Here is a 22,486-nt window from a genome sequence, read left to right as displayed (position 1 = left end):
CGAATTTTTCGGTCTCGGTCTTTTAAGTTCGGTCTTTTTCTGCCCACTCCTAGACGAGGAGCATGATGACTTCACCAACCACATTGTTGCCTCCAGATCTAACAGCTTCATTGGCCTTCTCTTTCCATCACCTTCGACAATACGCCTAGGAAGAGGAGCACATGCCGGTCGGCATCCTCCTCAACAGCCTCTCTTTTACCTAGTTGCCCCTTCCAGTGGGCGCTGACATGTCTTAGAGCATGAGACAGAGAAAGAGGCCACAAGACTGAAGCTATCCACCGCTCTTGCCGCTAGATCCAGAGGAGTAGCAGGGGAGGCCTAGGCCTAGGCTAAAAAACCTGCTTGCCCGCCCCGCTTGTATCTGTGGACCCCCGTTTCTATAACAGGAATCATTCGTGTAAACAGTACCATTTCCCTGGATCAAGTAGTCTGGTACACACGAGTTCATAGCTGAAATACCAAAAGCACATACACGAGAGTCTAGTGCTAATTATTACATCATAAGCCCGCAGGCATTCTCTTAAATCATCGAACCGAGCGGTCCGGAATACATCCAAAAGCAGAAATAGATGAGGCAGCGGAATTCAGGCAGCGGCATGCCATTGCCACAGGCAACGACCGTAACTAAGACCTACTGAGCGCCATCGTCTTCATCTCCCTCCTGGTAGTAGGCATAGGGATCCTCCGAAGCTTCATCTCCCACTTCTGATTAATTTTATATTTGCAAGGGTGAGTACCAACCGTACTCAGCAAGCCACCACAGCAAGAAATGCACATGATAGGGGTATTCAAAGGATAGCTATGGTTCCTTTGCGCAAAGCCAGTTTTGTAATTCTTTTCGCAAGCCTAAGACCTAGCACAGACTAACCAAATTTTAGTACCAGCGTTCATATTAAACAATGACGGTTCTGTCCACCATCCATTGTGATCCCAAGGATAGCTTCCCGTCATTGAGTCGTCATGGTTTTCTGAGAACGTCCACCTTCCCTCCTCTCAGGAAGTGGCTCCATCAGCATAAAAATCATCATGCAATATCCCATCCCACACAAGTTAAGAATTTAGAGTCTAGCCAAGTGTAATACATGTCCCGGTGCTCATTAACCGCGAGCACGGCTATTCGAATAGATTTGGTTTACTCACACTGCAGTGGATGTACACTTTACCCGCACTCCGCAACTGCCCAACACATGAGCCTCGTCCCAACACATGAGACGCGTCACGGCAAAGCTTTTCGATAACCTCGCATTGGCAGTACCCGCTCCATGAACTTAAATCCTCATGCACTCTAGGCGTCCATATTTCTAGCAGTGAGAGGAGTTCTGGCGCTCCCGGGAAAGAGAAGTCTCACACACATATTAAATTAGGGTTCAAGTTAAGTTCTCTCTCTCACACACTCATGGCAGTCCTACCAATAGCGACACCGATGTAGGGCACGCCTCTCGGCCCTACCTCAACGGCTGTCCCATCGTAGCGCACCTGCCTCACTCAGGGGTGAACCATCTATGCAGGGATACTGCCTCCGCTCGGCTATCTAATCCGCTAGGTCTATACCCATTCGAGAAGTACGGTTGTACGGGGGTCGTTTCATGCTTAACTTCATGGCTCGGTCCTTAATTGACCGGGGACGGTACTAGCCTTTTCCAGATACCACCCAAATCCTCCGTCCGCCCCAGTCGAAAATAGTTGTTTAGTTTTATTTTTCCTTTCACAAATCATGTCATCAATATCATGGCAATGTGGCGCTCATGTCTCCACATGCCGCATCTCAATTACCTTCCCAAAGGTAATTGCCCAAGCATATAGCATTTGATAAATATGAGTATGCATAATTCTAGAATAGCATTTCTAAGCAATTGTCATAATTGACTAGGGACTCATACGTAAACATGGTTACGAAGGAATAAGGGCAAACAATAATCAAGGCATGGCATAATCACAAGTAGGATGTTCATCATTGCATGCAATTTTATTTGTAAACAAAATAATTTCGCAATTGGGATCAACATGTTCAAGGAATAGTGATGACTTGCCTTGCTCAATGTCTTGCGGGTCTTGACCTTCGCTTGGATCCGCAACTCCCTCGGGCTCTATAGTTACGTGCGAAAATTGATTTGAATTCGGTTAGAATTCAAATTAAAATCCAAATAAATCCAAATAAAGGTCGAATGCGAAAGTCGATTTCTTTATATTAACTTTATTATTCGCGAACTAAGGCAAACCCAATTTCGATTCAAACTATTTTGCGGGTATAAATATTTTGTTGTCATAAGTTTTTAATTTAATCTAACCGAGCATTATATCCATATAATAGGTTAGACATTTCTATTGCGAGCTAAACATCGGACGGAATCCTAAAATTATCTTATAATATTATATGATTTAATTTAGTCTATGGCTAAATGATTAAATATAATATACGTCTAAAATTCCTAGTGATTAAATCCGAATTTCTATCGTAAATCGATTTCTTATAGAGATTACCCAAATATAATTTATAATAGCCTATAAGAATTCATCTAATTAATTATATCTAAATTACTACCGCGAATTGATCATTTGTAGAGATCATTAAAAACAATCTACAATAATCTATATAATTCACCTAATTGTTTAGTTTTTAAATACATCTATGATTATAGCATTATTTTGCAAATACTATATTTTCGTTAATCCTATACTTAAATTCTAATATTTTTTTTTAAGTGTCCTAAATTTCTCCTAATTTTTCCTACTTATTTCCTTCTCTTTTCCCCCTTTTTCTTTTCCTTTTCTTTTCTTTTCTTTTTCTCTTCCTTCTTTTCTTTTCTCCCTCTCTCTTCTCTCTTTTCCTTCCTTCTTCCTCTCTCTTCTCTCTTTTCTTTTCTTCTTCCTCCACCCGGCTCCTCCCTGTCTCTCTCCCTCTCGGCTCCCTCTCTCCCTACCCGAGCGGCGACGGCGGTGGACGCGAAGGGGGAAAGGCGGCTCACCGGCGGCGGCGGTGGCGGCGACGACGGCGACGGCGGTGCAAGGCGGCGACGCACGGCGCGGCGGCTCCGGGGCGACGGCGCGGCGGCTTCGAAGGTGGCGGCGCGGCGGCGCGACGACGGCGGTGCGTGGAGAAGGGGAAGAGGGAGAGGAGGAGGGAATGGAGTGGGGTGGAGGAGGGGATTGGGCCGGGGTTTTTATAGGGGAGAGGGGAAGAAAGAGAGGGGAAGGAGGGGGAAGGGTGAAACGACGGCGGCGTGGGGCGCGAGGCGGCGGGCTCGCGGCGCGAGGCGACGAGACGGCGCGCGGCGCGGCAGCGGCGACGGGACGCGCGCGGCGACGGGACGTCGATGGCGACGGCGACAGCGGTGGCGCGCGGCTCGGGGCGGGATGCGATGGGCGGCGACACGACGGCACGGCGCGACAGCGACGGCGCGGCGCGGGCTTGACGGCGACAGGCGGCGACGCGGCGACGGGACGGCTGCGCGGGGCTCGAGGCGACGCGGCAACGGGACGGCAGCACGCGCGGCACGGGGTGGCGATGTCGGCGCGGGCTCGGGGCGGGATGCGATGGGCGGCGACATGACGGGTGGGCGGCGATGGCGATGGGCGGGTGGTGCGGCGCGGGATGGCGACGGCGAAAGGACGATGGCGCGGCGACGGGACGAGCGCGCGGCGCGGCGACGGGATGGGCGCGTGGCGGCAGGCAGGCGCGCGGCGCGGGGCGCGAGGCGGCGGTACAGGGCTCGCGGCGGCGGCACGCGGCGCGAGGCCGACGGCGACGCGACGGCGATGATGGCGACGGCGGCGCGGCGGGCGAGCGGCGCGCGGGCGAGCGGCGCACAGGCGGGCGGCGCGCGGCGAGCAGCGCGCGCGGCAGGGGAGGGGGCGGGGCTAGGGGGACCGTGTCGAGCACCTGGGGTGCAATGAACAGTGACTTTTCTATTTATCCCGATTTTTGTGTATTTTCCATATAAATTTGATTCAACAATTCCTAATTTTTGCATATATGCATTTTACTCAATATTTGTGTTATCTCAACTAATGAATTCACCGTAGATTAATATTACTCATATTTTATTTTTATTTAATCTATTTGAATTTTTAGTTAGGGTTAACTCTTATTCCATCGTATTTTAATTGATCCAAATACGGTCGCGACAATATTTTATTTATTCCTATCCACACCTAATCTTTATTTTAGTTTATATTTATTTTACCAACTTGTTTTTATGGTTTATTCCTAATTAACTATTCTTTACTCACGGTTAGTAAACTTCGAGATCAAATCCAAATAAAATAAGCGAATAGGATCGGCATGATGCAATTAATTTTTTTAAAGTTTTTGAAAATCCGTATTTTTAGAGTTTAGATTTTTGTCGGTCGAATTTTCAGGGTGTTACAGTATCCCTACTAGAAATGGCACTAGTAGCCCGCTTCATGTTGCCAAACCTGTCCGTGGAGAAGATTCCTCACAGCTAGAAGAAAGAAGAGGAACATGAGATATTGGGAGGGAAAAGGAGCTAGGGGAAGGAGGAGATGGGGGGCATAGCATGAGAGGAGAAAGAGAGCAGTATGTGGGGAAAGATAAGAGTGAATGAAGGAGGAATAGGGAGCCGTGAAATAAAGGATAAGTATCCTGTAAGTTGATGCTTAGACAGGATGTCGTGCGTGGTCCTAAAAAAATAAAAAGACAGGATGTCGTGCAGTAGTACTTCACAGATAGATTAGCAGCGTTTTGCTTTGTTTTTCGGGGGCAGCGATCATCGGACCGTTGTCCCGTCTAGACAGTATAATGTCGATAATGTAAACTCTGTACATTTCTCTCTTCTGGATACAATCTGATTTGGCCGACCCGACAAAAATGATTTACCTAGGCTGTGTTTAATTCGTGTGCCAATTTTTTTTAATTATATGGACACATTTGAAATATTAAACATAGACTAATAACAAAAACAATTACAGATTCCGCAGGTAAACTGCGAGACAAATTTATTAAGCCTAATTAATCCATCATTAGCAATGTTTACTGTAGCATCACATTGTCAAATTATGGCGTAATTAGGCTCAAAAGATTCGCCTCGCAATTTATAGTCGGACTGTGCAATTGGTTTTTTTCGTCCACATTTGATGCTCCATACATATGTCCAAACATTTGATGTGACGAAAAAGTTAATAGTTTGAAGAAAAAAGTTGAAATCTAAACACGGTCCTAGTTAGAAGTACTGCCCAATTCTCTCGACAGCAATCTTACAACATTTCACTCGAAGCATTTACTGCTCAAAATAAGCTCGCAAACATCCCCTTCTGCGATGTCAACACGCGCATTTCACTGAGGACAAACCCCCATTGTCAAAACCATTAGTTTATGAACTGAAAGCAGTTCCGGAAGGATCCCATCAATTGGCTTTTAAATAAGCTACAGAAACCTCCTGCACAAATCAGTTTCTTCAGGAAAGAAGGCAACTGCTTTGAAACTTACATAAACAACTGCTACTCTCTCAAAGTCTCAAGTGATCTAATGAAAGATTGCTTGCATCTGTGCAAGTAACTATTGCCTATTGCTTAGTGCTGTAGTACTGTCAGTAGCTTGCAGAAATGCAGAGCTGCATAATGGTGCACTGCATGGCTATGGACACATCATTTGACCTTCAAGGGTTCCAAAAATACAACTGAAATAGAGTAAAATAACACCTATGGCACTACATTATTTCACGCGTAAAGTTTAAATTAAGCTAGCCTTACTGTTTGAATTCCTCAAGCCCCTAGCCTTATAAGAGTGTAAGGCCTTGGGAGGCAAAGTCTTTCACAAACATTCCACAGCCACAGCACTGGTAATGGAGAGAGCACCTCAAACCATACTGTTCCTGTTACTCCTTGTCCATTTCACTGTAGCCCAAAATGCTAACAAAACTGGGGTAGTAGATGGATTCCCAGTTGGAGTGATCCTTGACCTTCAAACAATGGTGGGGAAAATAGCACGGACCAGTATTTTGATGGCGCTGGATGATTTCTACGCGGCACACACAAACTACAGCACAAAGATAGTTCTCCACATCAGGGATTCTGGAAGTAATAATGTCCAGGCTGCATCAGCAGGTAAATGTTCTGAAGTCTTGTGGTACAATCTTGTAGCAATATGGATGTTTTTATTTTCTACTATTTTTTGTGGCGATGAATAGATGTTTTACTGTTGTGCTGCCTCCAAGATTCATTTTCAGGCCGAGTTTAGTTCGAAACTTTTTCTTCAAACTTCCAACTTTTCCATCATATCAAAATTTTCCTACACACACAAACTTTCAACTTTTCCATCACATCGTTCTAATTTCAACCAAACTTCTAATTTTGGCGTGAACTAAACACACCCTCGGTCACTAGTTTTCTTCAAAACATGCAGCTGCAAGATAACATATTCCACAGAAGTCCTTTTCTTCAAGAATCTATGTATGACAAAATTTCTCCTAGTACGTATGGCCTTTTCATAAAATCATTCAGCTAATTGCACAATTGGATAAATTACATTATACTCCACAATCTATTATATCTTGCATGTTCTTACACAGTAACACTATATATATTTTAGCAGTTCATGCCCAAATGTCAAATCAGCTAGTACCAATAGGTACAAGCGTTGTAGTATTAAATAGTGTTGCATTAGTTCCAGATCGGTTGTTAGATGAGGCTGTACTCATGGACAAACCTCCCCCTAGACCAAACACCAAGAAGTTTTGTTGTTCAATTGTCAACATATTAGCCAGCTAGTTACTATATAGTTTAAAGTAACTTGGTTCAAATGTCAATGCATGCAAATTAAATTTTAAGTTATGTTCTGCAAATTGGAGGTTTCATGAGTACCCATGGACCTTCACTGTTTTAGGGCCTACCATAGATGCAACTTAGCAAATAAGTAACCCGTATCCATTCTCTTGCACTAGCAGGGCTGCCCACCATTTAAATTGTTTCTTAATCTAGTAGATTCAGTATTAATCTTGAATTAAGAAAGATAAGAGATCCCTGTTCAAAATAAAGTAAGTCATAATTGAGAGGAACCTACCACTGTTTGCTTCTGATTTTTTCTTTGCACCAACAACAGACAAATTTCACACTGGTTGGGGATCAGTCTACAGGACTTCTTATTCCCAAAGCTGAAGCCATGCATTCAGCTGACAAGAACGGAGAATGATAATATCAAATACCAACTGAGAAAACATATACTACAATGTGGTATCATATAACTGACCATTCAAGTCAACATTCAGTCATTCATATTAACCAACAGAAAGATTGAATTACAAGTTACTGACTTTGAGAAAACTTGATGGTTCAGGGATGCTCAGCATCCAAAAGGAAGCAAATGAGTTTCAATGTACCTACACTTTTTTAATGGGGTCAATCAGCCTTAGTTGTTGTACATGAATAATTGGATATCAATGCATGGTTCGAAAGAAATAATTTAACTACCAACAAATTAACAGAACATCGAAAGGTTGTAAACTAGTGGACCCTCGAATACCTAGTACTTAATCAAATTCTTTTTAAACAAATTGGTAAGTTCAATGTAATGTTTCATTCTGTGCACAATAAAGCAAACTCATGATTTTACTAAACTCTGAATAACATCCAGAATCAAACTTCAAGCAGATGTAGACATCATACCGTGGAACTATCCTGCTCCTCTTGACGTCAATTAACTTTACGGCCACCCAAAATTTCACTAGACAAAGAGCACATGAATTCCTTGGTCAGCAAAATAATTTGGGTTTCCATGAGTGATTATGTCTAAACTGCATCTCAAGCCCATGAGTTTTGGGCTTCTGTCATGAGTAAATTGCTCTTGTTCATTACAGGTATTAGGTGATATAGTTTGGCAACATGTGCAAGATATGTGATGCTTTTGTCAGCCCTGAATCTGTAGCTGTTATGTTACCTTTTCCTTGAGGGAGAAGATTGTCATGTTCCTGGACCAAAGATTTGATGCCAAGTATTTCAGATTTCTCCATACGATATTTGACCAAAGTTAAAATGAGTATGCAATTCTGCAGTCCTTGATCTGATCGAGAACCGTAATACTAATGTAGTGATCCCAGAGAACTTCACGACCTGTATTTATCTCAAGATCACTAAAATAAAATTTCTAGGCCAATCTTTCCTTCACGACAACCAGCCCATCACAATCTTCCAGCTGCCTTAAATATTTTTGTGCATGCAACACTCAATGGCTCAAGAACATCTGAAATGCAATAATGCATTGCCACTCTAACCCAGGAATTTCTTTCTTTTATTTTTAGGGGATCAGCAATTTTTCCTGCATGTATGATCATTAATTACAACTTGTTGATCTATGCTGCAGCTCTTGATCTTCTGGAGAATCACAATGTACAAATTATCATAGGCCCTCAGACATCCTCACAAGCTTCATTTGTATCAGATCTTGGAAATAGAAGTCAGGTCCCTGTAATATCCTTCACAGCAACAAGCCCATCTCTTTACTCTGCCAGTCTTCCATATTTCGTTCGTGCAACACTGAATGACTCAGCACAAGTGCAAAGTATTGCCTGCCTAATCAAGACCTATGGCTGGAGAGAGGTAGTGCCAATTTATGAAGACACTGACTATGGTAGAGGTATCATACCATATCTTGTAGATGCTCTCCAAGACATTGATGCACGTGTTCCCTATCGGAGTGTTATCCCCCTGTCAGTAACTAGTGAAGAAATTAGCCAAGAATTATATAAGCTTATGACAATGCAAACAAGGGTCTTTATTGTGCACATGTCATCTACTTTGGCTGCATCTCTCTTCACAAAGGCAAAAGAGGTTGGTATGATGAGCAAAGGATTTGTGTGGATCATGACAGATGGAATAACCAATATCGTGGACTCCATGAGCACTTCAGTTGTGGAGGCAATGAATGGTGCCTTGGGTATCCAGTTTTATGTTGATAACTCAGAACTTGATAGCTTCACCATAGGATGGAACAGAAGATTTCAAATCGACAATCCAAATGATCCACCATTAAAACTAAGTATATTTGGACTGTGGGGCTATGATACTATATGGGCAGTTGCCCAAGCAGTTGAAAATGTTGGGGTTAACAACAGAACATCAATTCAAAAACCATCAGTTGCAAGAAACTCAACAAGCTTGGAAAACATGGAAACTTCTGTATATGGCCCAGAACTCCTAAAGGTCATCTTGAGAAATAAATTCAGGGGTAAGAGTGGCTATTTTGACCTTTCAAACAGGCAGCTGCAAGTCTCCACATTTAGAATAATAAATGTATTTGGGAAAGGGTGGAAAGATATTGGATTTTGGAATGAAGGAAATGGTATTTCACGACAGTTAAATCTTGGAAAATCAACAACAAAGTATGCGGACTCAGTTTTGGACTTAAACCCTGTGATTTGGCCAGGGAAATCGACAGAAATTCCCAAAGGATGGGAAATCCCTGCAAGTGGAAAGAAGCTTCAGGTTGGAGTACACAAAAGTGCATACAAGGAATATATGACGAATCAAAGAGATCCCATCACAGGTGCAACTAAAGCAAGTGGCTTCTCAATTGACATATTTGAAGAGGCAGTAAAAAGACTCCCTTTTGCGCTACCTTATGAATATGTAGCATTTGACACAAGCCGGGATACAAGTACTGGAAGTTATGATGACTTTGTTCACCAAGTTTATCTTAAGGTGCTAAAATCATTAATGCTGTTTGGTAAAAAAAAAAAAAGATCAGTAATGCTTCAGCTGTTCAGCATACAGTTTGTAAGCAAACTGCAATTCATGATATATGTCAAGAGTACATACGACAACTGCACATAGGAATATTATATGATATAATTAGGTGCTCTTCTCAGTTAGTCAGAGTACCTATTTGTTCCTCAAAAATAGTAAAAACATATATTAAAAAGAAATTAAAGAATTCTTAGATAATTTGTACTAAGATTTTTTTTTTTTGCTTGATCAGTAAAACTATTCTCTTTGGTGTCCTTGCAGAAATATGATGTGGCAATTGGAGATATAACAATCAGGCATAGCAGAATGGCCTATGTTGACTTCACTGTACCATACACAGAATCAGGAGTGGCAATGATCGTTCCATCCAAGGGCACAGTAGATAAAACATGGATTTTCCTGCAGCCACTATCACGTGATCTGTGGGTTGCAACCATATCAATGTTTTTCTACACAGGATGTGTTGTATGGTTATTGGAACTTCTAGGCAACAAAAGAAATGTTCGTGAACCAATTCCCAGGAAGATTGGGATTGCGATATTCTTCTCCCTATTTGGAGATAGTTGAGTACACTTATCCCAGCACCTCAGTTATTTACAAAAGAGGAGTGTCAAATAGTGAATAAAATATCGAGCTGACTGATCTGCACTAAAAATCATTTGGTATTACCAGTGCATTTAACAAACCTACCTTGTTTGCTAGGAAACATGAATCTGGTAGTTTAGTTTCTTGAATGGTTCTACATGCATGTCTTGCATGATGCAAGCTTATGAGCCTTGAAAGAAACAAATGCTAGTTACATGCGTGCATCTTAAAATACTTAAAAGATGCATAGCTGGGCACAATGGGCAGAGAGAATTCAAAACAGATTTGTGCCTGCTGGTCCTAGGAGTGAATAAAACTATGGCCAAGCAAAGGCAGGTCCGTTGGAAGAAATATTGCTAACTACCTCTATTGGAATAGTGAGTTTACACTGACTACATTGTGGAGTTTAGAACATATAATGTATCCAGTGAGTTTACACTGACATGAGTTTATTATGAAAGACTTCATTTTTTTACGACTATTACAGGATAGAACTCAATGTTGTTAAACTAACAGGATGGAAAGGAAAAATGAATTATATGCCAGTAGGTGTCAGGTTAGAAACGAGTTTTGCTAATCAACTGAAGGAAAGTATAGCTGTATAAGGGAGTAGTTCAAGGAAAGAAAGCTAAGAAACAAGGTTAACATATCTTAACAAATATTTCTTATGTATTCACATGGTTGACTAGATAGAGAAAAGATGCAGTGTTGCTCATCTGGTAAATGAAACCAGCTAGAGGTAGACGTAAATTTGGCCATTCTCTCGGCAATCACAATTATGAAAATTGATTATTCCTTTTAACCAAGCCTTGATAAGTCGTTGCAAATTACAACCACTTTTTTGGAGAAAGTCCTTTTCTTGGAACTACAAATAGTTTGCAGCGAATTTCTTATGAATATTTTCTTTGTTACAATTCTTTCAGTTCAAAAGCATTTTTATTTGGCAATTCTATATTTGTGAATTTTTGCTTGGTATAACTGAAGATAACACTATATATTTTTATCAAAATTTCAGATGAAAGAGTGGAGCGCATCCTATCTCGGATAGTTTTGATTGTATGGGTATTTTTCTTCCTTATACTTTCATCAGGTTACACTGCAAACTTGGCAACAATGTTGACTGTACAGCAGCTAAAACCAACTATAAATAGTATTGATGAACTTCGGAAAAGCGGGGAAAACATAGGATACCACGATGGTTCCTTTGTCAAAAACCTTTTGGAAGATCTTAATTTTAACACATCTAAGATCAAGGCATATGATACACCCGATGATTTTTACAATGCACTATCAAAGGGAAGCAATAACGGTGGTATTGCTGCCTTCGTGCATGAAGTCCCATATATCAAATTGTTTCTTGCAAAGCACTGCAAAGAGTACACTATGGTTGGACCGTTTTATAAGACAGCAGGTTTTGGATATGTAAGTAATTTTATTTATGTTCCTGTTTGCAACATAACTCTTCAGTCGATTAGTTACTCTCGTATGTTGAAATACAAATGTGAAACTATAGATGTTGGCATGTTGCCTTTCATGCCTGAGTGTAAATTGAGGGTACGAATTTGAACTAATACAATAAGCTTCATTTGGAAGGTTAATTATATCCACAATTTCACAGAAATACCAAGGAAATTAGAAACACACAAGCTAAACAATGAGCAATCCAATTACTCTGAAGCATAGGGTTTGAGTGTAAATGTACACAAATTCAACTGGTTAGGCTTTTCATTGCATATTCGCAATGTAAAACTATGTATCCAATTGCGTAGATTATATATAGCCCCTCCTGTCATGAATATTTGACACTTAGGACAACATCCTGTCAATCTTTTCAAACTTTGACCATAAATTTTATATTAGAATGAGTTTGCAAAATATAATTACTTTATGATATTATTGTAGTACTTTTCAAGGCAGATCTATACATAGCATTTTTTTTGCCTTTTTAAGATAAGCATTTGGATTTTGGAAATTATTGATGGTCAAAGTTTCAAAAGTTTGACCAAATATTGTCCTAAACATGAAATATTTATGACTGGAGGGAGTACAAACTAGAGAAATACTATACGTTTTCTTAAGGGAAAGAATAATATGAAAAAGCCAGCTTATGAGTGAAAATGTGAAATCACCTTTGATAGCAAGCTCGTATGAACAACCAAAATTTTGGGGAAATTGGATACATTAAGAAATAGCTAACATAATACATCTGAACACATCAAACTTAAAGTTGATGATAAATTTTGCTCTAGAATACTATATACAAATTAATAAGGATGGAATTGATTATTTTATCTAGTTATGCTAGTTCATTTTATCATTTACCATGTAATATGTTAAGTTCAGTTCACCTTGATTTTAGTCCTCATCACATGGAAATAACCCCAAATTAGAGCCAACAAGCTAACAAAAAATCTACCTTTCTCACACAGGCATTCCCAAAAGGATCTCCTCTACTTGGAGACATTTCAAAGGCAATCCTCAGCATAACAGAGGGGGACATTATCATGCAACTTGAGAACAAATGGATTGGGTACCAAAATGACTGCAAAAGTGTGGATTCTGCGGCGGGCACTGTGTCTGATCCAGACAAACTTAACGTTGACAGTTTTAAGGGCCTGTTCATACTTACTGGAGTTGCCTCAACCTCTTCTCTTCTCATAGCTGTAATGATTTACTACTATGAAAAGAAAAAGTCGATGACTAGCATGCAACCTGACCAAAATGGAGAAGGTTTAGAAGAAAATCACAAGCCACAAGAAGTGAATGAAGGAGACAGAGAAGAAGAAAATAATCAGCCTGGAGCAAGTACAGGCCAAAGTGGCCAACAACAACAACAAACTGGAGCAAGAGAGATGTCTAACATAAATTTACAAACAAGCAGTGTTAGAAGAAATAGCTCAATTTTCATTTGGCATGAAAGAAATCTTGGTGCAAGAGTGGCACCCATTTCAAGTTCAAGTCATTTTTAGCTAAACAATTGATATTTATGTTCAGGATCAGGATGTTACATAAAGCAGTTTCAAGCTGAAAGTTTAAAATGGTAAAGTTTCGCAGAAAATGGCATGACATACAGCCACTAGTTGTGTTAATGTTTTTCTTTACTATAAAAAGGCGTTAGATGATGATGCGTTCTGCATCCATCCTCCAGTCATTTTAGATTTTCTGTGGCTGCAAGTAGACATGTATGTGTTTTCTGTTCTTTTTAATCCTTTGCACATTTGCATCTGCAATTACTTAACTACTCTCATATGATTGTGTATAGAGGCAACTTGCCATCTGCGCAACTCGCAGGCACTTGGTAGTAACCTAATGTTTGCACATAACCAAAAGGCACAGTTTGTCAGTATTGATCATTTCCCCTTTTCCTTTTGTTGTAAATTGCTCATGCATATCTTGTTTAAGGGCACAGATCGAAATCTGTTCTCCAGGGAAAATATCTCAAAGCAGGTGACAAGTCGCCTCTAAGCTGAACCATCAGATGAGCATCTGAAACTGAACCTAATTGAGCCATCTGTTCAAGAATATTGCCACCCGCAAAAATATAAGACTGCTGAACTCCGCGTGCCAAACAGCACTTCCCTCAGATAGGATGATGAGCGCCAGCCCTTGCAATAGGGGCGCAAGACGAAATGCAAAAGAAAAATGGAACCTCGGCGATGTACGAGTACGGCACTTCTGATCCTTGATCACCAATTCATCATCGTCCTTCTATCAAGCACATCTTTGACATCGAGTGTAGGTTCATCTTGGCATTCTAACAAACACCATGAACGCATTGTTTCGGGAGCTGAAAATTGTGGTACAAGCGTACAACTAAATTGCAATAGGCCCTGCCTTAACGATTAAATCTAGACACATCAAACCACGCAGCGTCCATCGGGTGAACTAACGTTAACCCCCACATTTCAAAGCCACGAAATCATGAATGGAAGGAGGTCTGCGGGAATAAGCCAGAGTTTTTCGCAGCGGGGGTCGTACCTTGTCGGAACGACGCAGCGTGGGCTCCTCGGCAACTGGAGGCATATCCTCTCCGGCGTCCATTGCCTTGTCGGGGCGGAGGAGCACGGATACGCCGGGAAGGCCTCTCGGCCGCGGCACCGCCGACGACGAGCCCTGCGGCCGCGGCAGCCGCCCAGGTGTCGCCGTCATCGTCGAGGTCGGCATTAGCGGTTCGTTTCTGGTCGAGTTGGGCTGGAGCTGGACTGCACGCGAACTGTTTTAGATGGGCCTAGGGCCTGAGAGTGTTATGGGCCATTGGATTCGCAAAGTAGCCCACGCGTTGCAACGGATCAGGCCCATGTAACCATGGATGGGGGCTGACCGGCTGGGAAATTGGATTGAGATGGTTGGGAAAGTGGAATGAGGATAAAGTGCTGGAGGTGGTGGTTGCGGATGCGAAAGCTTGGAAGAATGTGCGAGGAGGGGATAGAAGGAGAATGATCGTCTCATGGGGACGAATCTGTTGAGAGAGCGACCTGGTGGTGTCGCAGCCTCGCAGGTGGCCAAGAGAGCACTTCCCTAACAAGATTCCGAAGCTCATATGCAGTACATGCAGACTAAGTAAATCAACCTGGTTTTAATGGTTGAGGAGAAAAAAAAAAGACTCGGGCTATAGCATGAGAAAGATAAAATATACTTAATTTTTTCATGTAATAAGGTAACCATCATAAATCAACCTGGTTTTAATGGTTGAGGAGAAAAAAAAAATAGACTCGGGCTATAGTTGAGAAATATAAAATAGACTTCTTTTTTTTCAAATCAGGGCAGAGACAAGTAGGGCTTAAGCCCTCGGCCTCCATCTTAAAATTTGGAGAAAACCTATATATAGCTCATCAATTGAGTTCTAGTTGAGCCTTAGGCTTCGATAACTTTTGGTTTCGTCACCGCATCCGATGTTTAGCCCCAGCTCCTATGAATACTCATGCTAAAATCTTTTCAAAATGTCTGGGTTGTTGCACATTTTCACTGAACGCAGTCATTTGGTTCTGGCGAGGACAAGGGCCGGAAGCAGCAAGCTACCTCAGGAAGCAGTCATTGATCTCACCATTGAACATTTTCCAGCTGGTGGTGAAGCGGCAGCGCCGCCGGAGCATTAGGCGAAAATGTTCAGTTGAAGGAACCATTAGAGCATGTACAATAAACCATTTTAGCTGGCGATAATGCATCCACACTGGCGTTATTGATGATCAGGATAGGAGAGAGGGTGTGAGCGGACGACTAATTAATCACCGACTGCACACGAGCTCCAAGGCGAAAGAAACAATAGAAAAGAGCAGGACGAAGAGATGGCGACGGGAGCAGGCTGTGATGCGAGATACCAAATCCATTGAAGCTTGTGAATATAGTCGGCTGCTGTACGTATTAACTTTTTGCTGTCTCCATTGCTGACGTGTTCTTTTTTACCGCCAGCAGCCATCGCCATTATTGATCTTGCTCTTAGGAGTTTATTCTATTACCTATCCACAAAGTCAAAATGGACATTTGAGGAAGCTTCACTCATCGACAGCTATTATTTACTCTCTTTCAATATGTTAAAAATTCATAGAAAAGAAAAGAAAACGCGGGAAGTTTCTTTGAACCAACCCCCCCCCCCCCACCCCCCACCCCCACAACATAAAAAAGGATAACCAATGCGTTGTTAGGTTCAAAATTAGAAGGCTATGATACCATCTTCTCCAATATCTGTTAGGTCAACCCTTATGTCCTGGCCTATCCTCTTGAATCTTGGTGTATGAAGGACGGCAACCTTTGGACCAGGCAAAAAATTAAGTGTTGCTACTCCAATGCTTGCCACTTATTCTTGGTAGCGTCTTGCATCTTACAATGTTCATCTTCATCAACCAACAGCTTAGTATTTTGTAAATTTTATTAGGACAAAATTGATTGGATGGTCCTTGAGACTTCAACGAACAGCATCTGATTGTCGAATGTCAACTATAATCCTGACTCAACGAACAGCATCTTGTTTGCCAGAACCATAGGCTTGACATCACAAGTCCCATTGACTTGACTTGCCATTACAAACAGTATGCTCAGTGCTGTGCCCATAAACTGCAAAACTAAGAGGTTATTTTCAGAGATATATCATTCTTCAAGGCTCTCGCACTTTGTTTAATTGCTACCGACTTACTGCACATAGGAAAAATATACATGCATTGGCCATTGACTGTCATTTCTACGAGCGAACTGGCTAAGTACATTATATATGAACTTGGTTGGCTGTTTACATCCCGTTAGATGTAGATGCCGGGTTTCTAATCCATTATCTAAAAGAAGTAGATTATCTATAATAGTAAGGTGAAGGTCCTATTCTTTTCTCCAACAAGAGTTGGATGAAGATTAAGATTTTCGTAGCATGCTTTTCAAACTGCTAAATAATGTGTTTCGTGCGAAACTTTCTATATGAAAGCTGCTCTAAAATATCATATTAATCTATTTTTCAAGTTTGTAATAATTGAAACTCAATCAATCATTCGTTAATATCACCTCGTTTTGCGTAAAAAACTTAATATTCATCTTCATCTTCAGGAGAAAAGAACACCACCGAAGTGATGCCTACAAATGAAATCTCACCGTTGCCATGCAACCTTTATTTATCAAAATCTCGTCATTCCAAAGTTATCGGTGATCAAAGTTGAAATAATAATAGTCAAAGCTAACAAACATTTGGAAACAAAGGGAGTACCACACATCAAAGCATGCCAAGAGAGTCAAAGATTCAGAGCAACTCCCCATGCCAAACGCGAGTTCCGACTTCCTTGACTATCACAATCCCATTCCTTGAGGACCAATGATTCACTTGAGGAAGGTGAAGTATATATATGCGTTTCCAGCTCATTCTTCCTGGGTTTCCAACCCAGAATTTCCACAGCCATCACCCTAACATGGTTCTATTCAGAAACGTCTCTTTTGTACTTATAAACAGAACAGTAGCCTCTTACGCAAGGAAGAGATTGCCAGAAGCAAACTTAAAATTTTAATTCCGAGACAATAGAGACTATAATGCAATCTGACCAAGTCAGAATAATGAAGGAAAAAAAAAAGGATAGGGCTATAAGACTTCATAGCACCATGCATTCAGTAACCAGCAGAACATCAACCAACACAGCATGGGGATGGAGAGAGCAGCTGGAAGGGCTGCAATCTTCTTCCTGTTCCTCAGTCTGACTGTTGCTCAAAATATCACTGGGAGTGGAGAAGATACACTGAATGTTGGTGTGATTCTCCACCTGAAGTCGTTGGTGGGCAAAATGGCACGTACCAGCATTTTGATGGCTGTGGAAGATTTCTATAAAGCCCACAGGAACTTTAAGACAAAGCTGGTTCTCCACATTAGGGATTCCAATGGAGATGATATCCAAGCTGCATCAGAAGGTACATTTCACAATCTGTAAATTTTAGCTAAGATTGTCAAATTTTGAGTCAATACTGCATCATAATGAGGCGAGATACGATAAAGAAGTTACTCCTTATGTCCCAAAATATAGCTACTACTAGTACTTTGTTATGGAATACTCTTTGATCTTAGGGAACTTCAACAACTTGAAATTCTTTAGATTAAAACTTTATCGAGGAAACACACAGAAAAAAAAGCACTGAAACGACAAGCTTTTTATCATCTATATAATTTTTTATTACACACTTATCTTTTCTACTGCTGCTGAAAATCTTCAAAACAATATGTGCATATACAACTTCTCTTTTATAAATATCATAAATTTAAGCAAAAATAAAAGGCTGAATTTCATGATAACTCCATGGATCTATATGCAGGTAAAAGTGAGGGCCTCCCCACTTTTAAGTTTATGCAACTGTAATTTACAAACGAATCCTCCTATTTTGAGTTCTCTCTTATTAGCAACTCCTTCATTTCTGGAGAAACAAAGAAAGTTCCATACCAAATATAGTTAAGTCATATAGAGGGTGCTCTCTGCTTTGCTCAATGCCTGAGGAGTTTGGATGGGGCTAAAAAATTTTAGTCACTATCACATCGGATGTTTGGACACTAATTAGAAGTATTAAATGCACTAATGATAAAACCCATTTCATAACCTTGGACTAATTCACAAGACAAATCTATTGAGCCTAGTTAATCCATGATTAGCCTATGTGATGCTACAGTAAACATTCTCTGATTATGGATTAATTAGGCTTCAAAAATTTGTCTTGCAGATTAGCTCTCATTTATGAAAATTAGCTCTGTAAGTAGTCTATGTTTAATACTTTAAATTAGTGTCTAAACATCCGATGTGAAAGGGACTAAAGTTTAGTCCCTGAATACACCACTATAATAAGAATAGCCATTATATTCTAAGGAAAGTTACAACATAACTAGTTCTATATGCATAACACTTCTAATTGCATTAAGATTCTTAGCTGCAATTAATATGAACACAGATATTCTTCAAATTAATTGTTTTTCTATTAAATTATAAAGCAATTGACCTGCTGGAAAATTACAATGTGCGAGCTATTGTTGGCCCACAAAAATCTTCAGAGGCTACATTTGTGTCAGATCTTGGGAACAAGAGCCAAGTCCCAGTTATCTCCTTCACTGCAACAAACCCCACTCTATCATCTATCAATGTGCCATACTTTTTGCGTGGGACATTAAGTGATGTTGCTCAAGTGAATACACTTGCTGCTCTCGTTAAGGCATATGGCTGGAGGGAAGTGGTGCCCATCTATGAGGATACAGACTATGGTAGAGGCATCATACCATACCTGGCTGATGCCCTCCAGGAATTTGGAGCATCTATGCCTTATCGTAGTGCAATATCTGAATCAGCAAATACTGAACAAATTGAGCGAGAACTCTACAAGTTAATGACAATGCAAACTAGAGTCTATGTTGTTCATATGTCAACAAACATTGGATCAATTCTCTTCAAAAAGGCCAAGGACTTAGGAATGATGAGTGAAGACTATGCATGGATTTTGACAGATGGCATTTCAAATATTGCTAATTCGCTAAGCCCTTCAATTCTTGAGGAAATGAGTGGTGCAATCGGTGTCAGGTTCTATGTGCCTGCATCAAAGGAACTTGATGACTTCACTACAAGATGGAATAAGAGGTTTAAAGAAGACAACCCAAATGATCCACCATCACAACTAAGTATTTTCGGGCTTTGGGGTTATGATACTATTTGGGCATTAGCACAAGCAGCAGAAAAAGTAAGAATGGCTGATGCCATATTTCAAAAGCAGAAAGATACAAAGAACACAACATGTTTGGGAACTCTGAGAATTTCTACAATTGGTCCGAAACTCCTAGATTCAATCTTACTTAGTAAGTTCAGAGGTCTAAGTGGTGAATTTGACCTTAGAAACAGGCAGCTGGAGCTTTCCACCTTCCAGATAATTAATGTAGTTGGAAGTCAGTTAAAAGAAATAGGCTTTTGGACAGCAAAACATGGAATCTTCAGGCAATTAAACAAAAATAAATCAAAAACAACAAACATGAACTCTATGCCTGATCTTAATCCAGTGGTGTGGCCAGGAGAAGTATATACAGTGCCCAAAGGATGGCAAATTCCTACTAATGGAAAGAAACTCCGTATAGGTGTACGGACAAATGCGTATCCTGAGTTTATGAAGGTGGAAAGTAATCCTGTAACCAATGAAATAACAGCTTCTGGGTATGCGATTGATGTATTTGAAGAGGTGTTAAAGAGACTTCCATATGCAATACCTTATGAATATGTATCATTTGATAATGGACAAGGAATAAACTCTGGGAGTTATAATGATTTTGTCTACCAAGTTTATCTAGGGGTAAGAAATTTTTACTCTCAATTTATCAAATTTATGCCACAGAAATCAGTATGCCCACTTGAAATTTTAATAAAGCAAATTTAATTATTCTCTGACTTTTCTTTTTGCAAAACTTTATTCATCTACCCTTATTGGAACAATTCAGGTGATTTTTTATGTTGTTCAGTTTGGATATATTTATCATTTGTTTTCTTACACAACATTTTCCACCATATTGGTACCATAGCAAGCATTGGCGCAGTCTCATGTATACAAATTTGAACATTATTTTTTAATTATATGTCAGTCAAAATTATCTTAACATAATAGTGTGAAAGTACTTTTGATGAAAAATACACCCTCCGTTCCATATTATAAGTCATTTTAGTTTTTTCCTAAGTCAAACCTCTCAAACTTTGACTGAGTTTACCAAAAAAAAAAAAAATACACCAACACTTACAACATCAAATTAGTTTCATTAAATCCACCATGAAATATGTATTGATAGTGTATTTAGTTTTTACTGTAGATGCCGGTGCATTTTTATATAAACTCGGTCGAAGTTAGAGAAGTTTGACTTTGGACAAAAGTAAAATGACTTACAATGTGGAACAAAGGGAGTAGTAGCGTTCCCATTTGATAAATCCTTTTGTGTATATCAGTGGTCAGAGTTTCAAAACTTGACAATACATGTTCTGAAATGAATTTTAATAGTCAATGGGTATATAATAAAGGAAAAAGTCTATTTAACCCCCTGAAGTATGTACTCCCTCCGTATTTTAATGTATGACGCCGTTGACTTTTTAACAAACGTTTGACCTTTCGTCTTATTCAAAAAATTTATGTAATTATCATTTATTTTATTGTGACTTGATTTATCATCAAATGTTCTTTAAGCATGACATAAGTATTTTTGTATTTACATAAAAAATTTAAATAAGACGAATGGTCAAACGTTGGTTAAAAAGTCAACGGCGTCATACATTAAAATACGGAGGGAGTATGTAAAATAGATTGCAGTACTTTTCCTTTTCAGATTGAACCTTTTTTATGCTTTCTACTGTGGTACATCTTGGTATCTCCTCAAGGATGGTAAGAAGTTCCATTCAGATTAGATAGATTGGCATGATGGAACTATACCCATGTTTTCTGCCATTTTCCACAAATTATCATACATTCAAGAGTAACTGAAATAACAATTTTTTAAAAAAAAAACTTGCAGGTATATGATGCAGCCATTGGGGATATAACCATCAGGTACAATCGAACTTCATATGTTGACTTCACACTACCATATACTGAATCTGGGGTGGCAATGATTGTGCCAGTCAGGGACGACAGGAATAAGAATACATGGGTTTTCTTGAAGCCATTAACTACTGACCTGTGGTTTGGGAGCATCGCCTTCTTCATCTACACAGCAATTGTAATATGGTTGTTGGAGCGACGAAGCAATAATGCTGAACTGACTGGCTCATTTCTCCGCCAGCTTGGCATAGCAATATATTTCTCGTTCTTTGCAGATAGTGAGTGACTATACTTGTTTTCTTATCTACATACAGAATACTGCGTTTGTCAAATTCAGTGAGAAAGAGCTGACAAAAAAGCAATTTATTTTACAATACAGTCTTTAACAAACAAAGGGATACAGGCATAGTAAGAGTAAATTCAGCATCAATGTTAATTTGAAGTTCTAAAATATGATGGTTCACCATTTTGCAGGGGAAAGGGTGGACAGCATTTTGTCTAGACTGGTTGTCATTGTATGGGTCTTTGTGCTTCTCGTGATTACATCAAGCTATACAGCCAATCTATCATCAATGCTAACTGTGCAACAGCTTCAGCCCACAGTAACTGATGTTCATGAGCTCCTTAAAAATGGAGAATACGTAGGGTATCCAAATGGTTCTTATGTGGCCGATCTATTAAGAGGACTTGGTTTTGATAGAACAAAATTGAGGGCATATAATGATTTAGATGGCTTTGCCGATGCACTCGCCAAAGGGAGCCAAAATGGTGGTATTTCAGCTGTCATAGATGAAGTTCCATACATAAAAATATTTCTTGCAAAGCACTGCAAAGGGTACACAATGATAGGACCAATTTACAAGTCTGAAGGTTTTGGCTTTGTAAGTTAACTTGATAGATATTCTGTCCACATCACATATCTTTGAAGTTTGAAGTACAAAATCCTAGTAAATACATAATTGAGATCGGCCCATACTTATGAACATTTGGAAATAGAGGCATACATAATAAAATCCAAGATAATAACAAACCTGTGGTCTCTAGACAAGATATGTGTGTTATGTAATGCCAGTTGAATTTAAAACATGCATTTAACATGGTAAATAACCCCACTAGATACCTCCGTCGTTTTAGGATGTGATAATCTCATAGTCTATAACATTGCTCTGGGCAATTTTCCGGTTTTCCGTTGAATCCTTATTTT

At 40.1% G+C, this 22,486-nt stretch overlaps 2 protein-coding genes and 1 long non-coding RNA gene across 6 annotated transcripts; 2 read left to right on the top strand and 1 right to left on the bottom strand.

Moving 5' to 3' along the window:
- The first annotated feature begins 5,801 nt into the window (after positions 1-5,801).
- Positions 5,802-13,515, top strand: LOC127784840 (glutamate receptor 2.3-like). The gene is made up of 5 exons (XM_052312237.1): positions 5,802-6,063; positions 8,315-9,651; positions 9,958-10,258; positions 11,297-11,703; positions 12,711-13,515. Exons 1-5 carry the CDS (start codon positions 5,802-5,804, stop codon positions 13,248-13,250), a joined length of 2,847 nt encoding a protein of 948 aa, XP_052168197.1. The 3' UTR covers positions 13,251-13,515.
- On the bottom strand, positions 5,858-14,483 carry LOC127784841 (uncharacterized). Of its 4 annotated transcripts, XR_008019604.1 has the most exons (5): positions 14,260-14,483; positions 7,892-8,668; positions 7,621-7,678; positions 7,019-7,127; positions 5,858-5,995 (listed from the first exon to the last, which is right to left on the bottom strand). It is a non-coding gene; the product is annotated as an uncharacterized LOC127784841 (long non-coding RNA). The 4 variants fall into 4 exon arrangements; XR_008019601.1 differs by having other exon boundaries at positions 7,621-8,668; XR_008019602.1 differs by having other exon boundaries at positions 7,621-8,658.
- Positions 14,484-17,396: 2,913 nt separating this feature from the next.
- Positions 17,397-22,410, top strand: LOC127784508 (glutamate receptor 2.8-like). The gene is made up of 4 exons (XM_052311833.1): positions 17,397-17,655; positions 18,719-20,055; positions 21,257-21,560; positions 21,757-22,410. The coding sequence occupies exons 1-4, from the start codon at positions 17,397-17,399 to the stop codon at positions 22,170-22,172; spliced, it is 2,316 nt and encodes a 771-aa protein (XP_052167793.1). The 3' UTR covers positions 22,173-22,410.
- Positions 22,411-22,486: the final 76 nt, after the last annotated feature.

This window comes from Oryza glaberrima, chromosome 9 (genome assembly GCF_000147395.1).
Source record: "Oryza glaberrima chromosome 9, OglaRS2, whole genome shotgun sequence".
In the NCBI taxonomy this organism is placed as follows: Eukaryota; Viridiplantae; Streptophyta; class Magnoliopsida; order Poales; family Poaceae; genus Oryza; species Oryza glaberrima.
The sequence above is the reverse complement of the archived record's forward strand: the minus strand, read 5'-3'. Positions and strand labels throughout refer to the sequence as shown.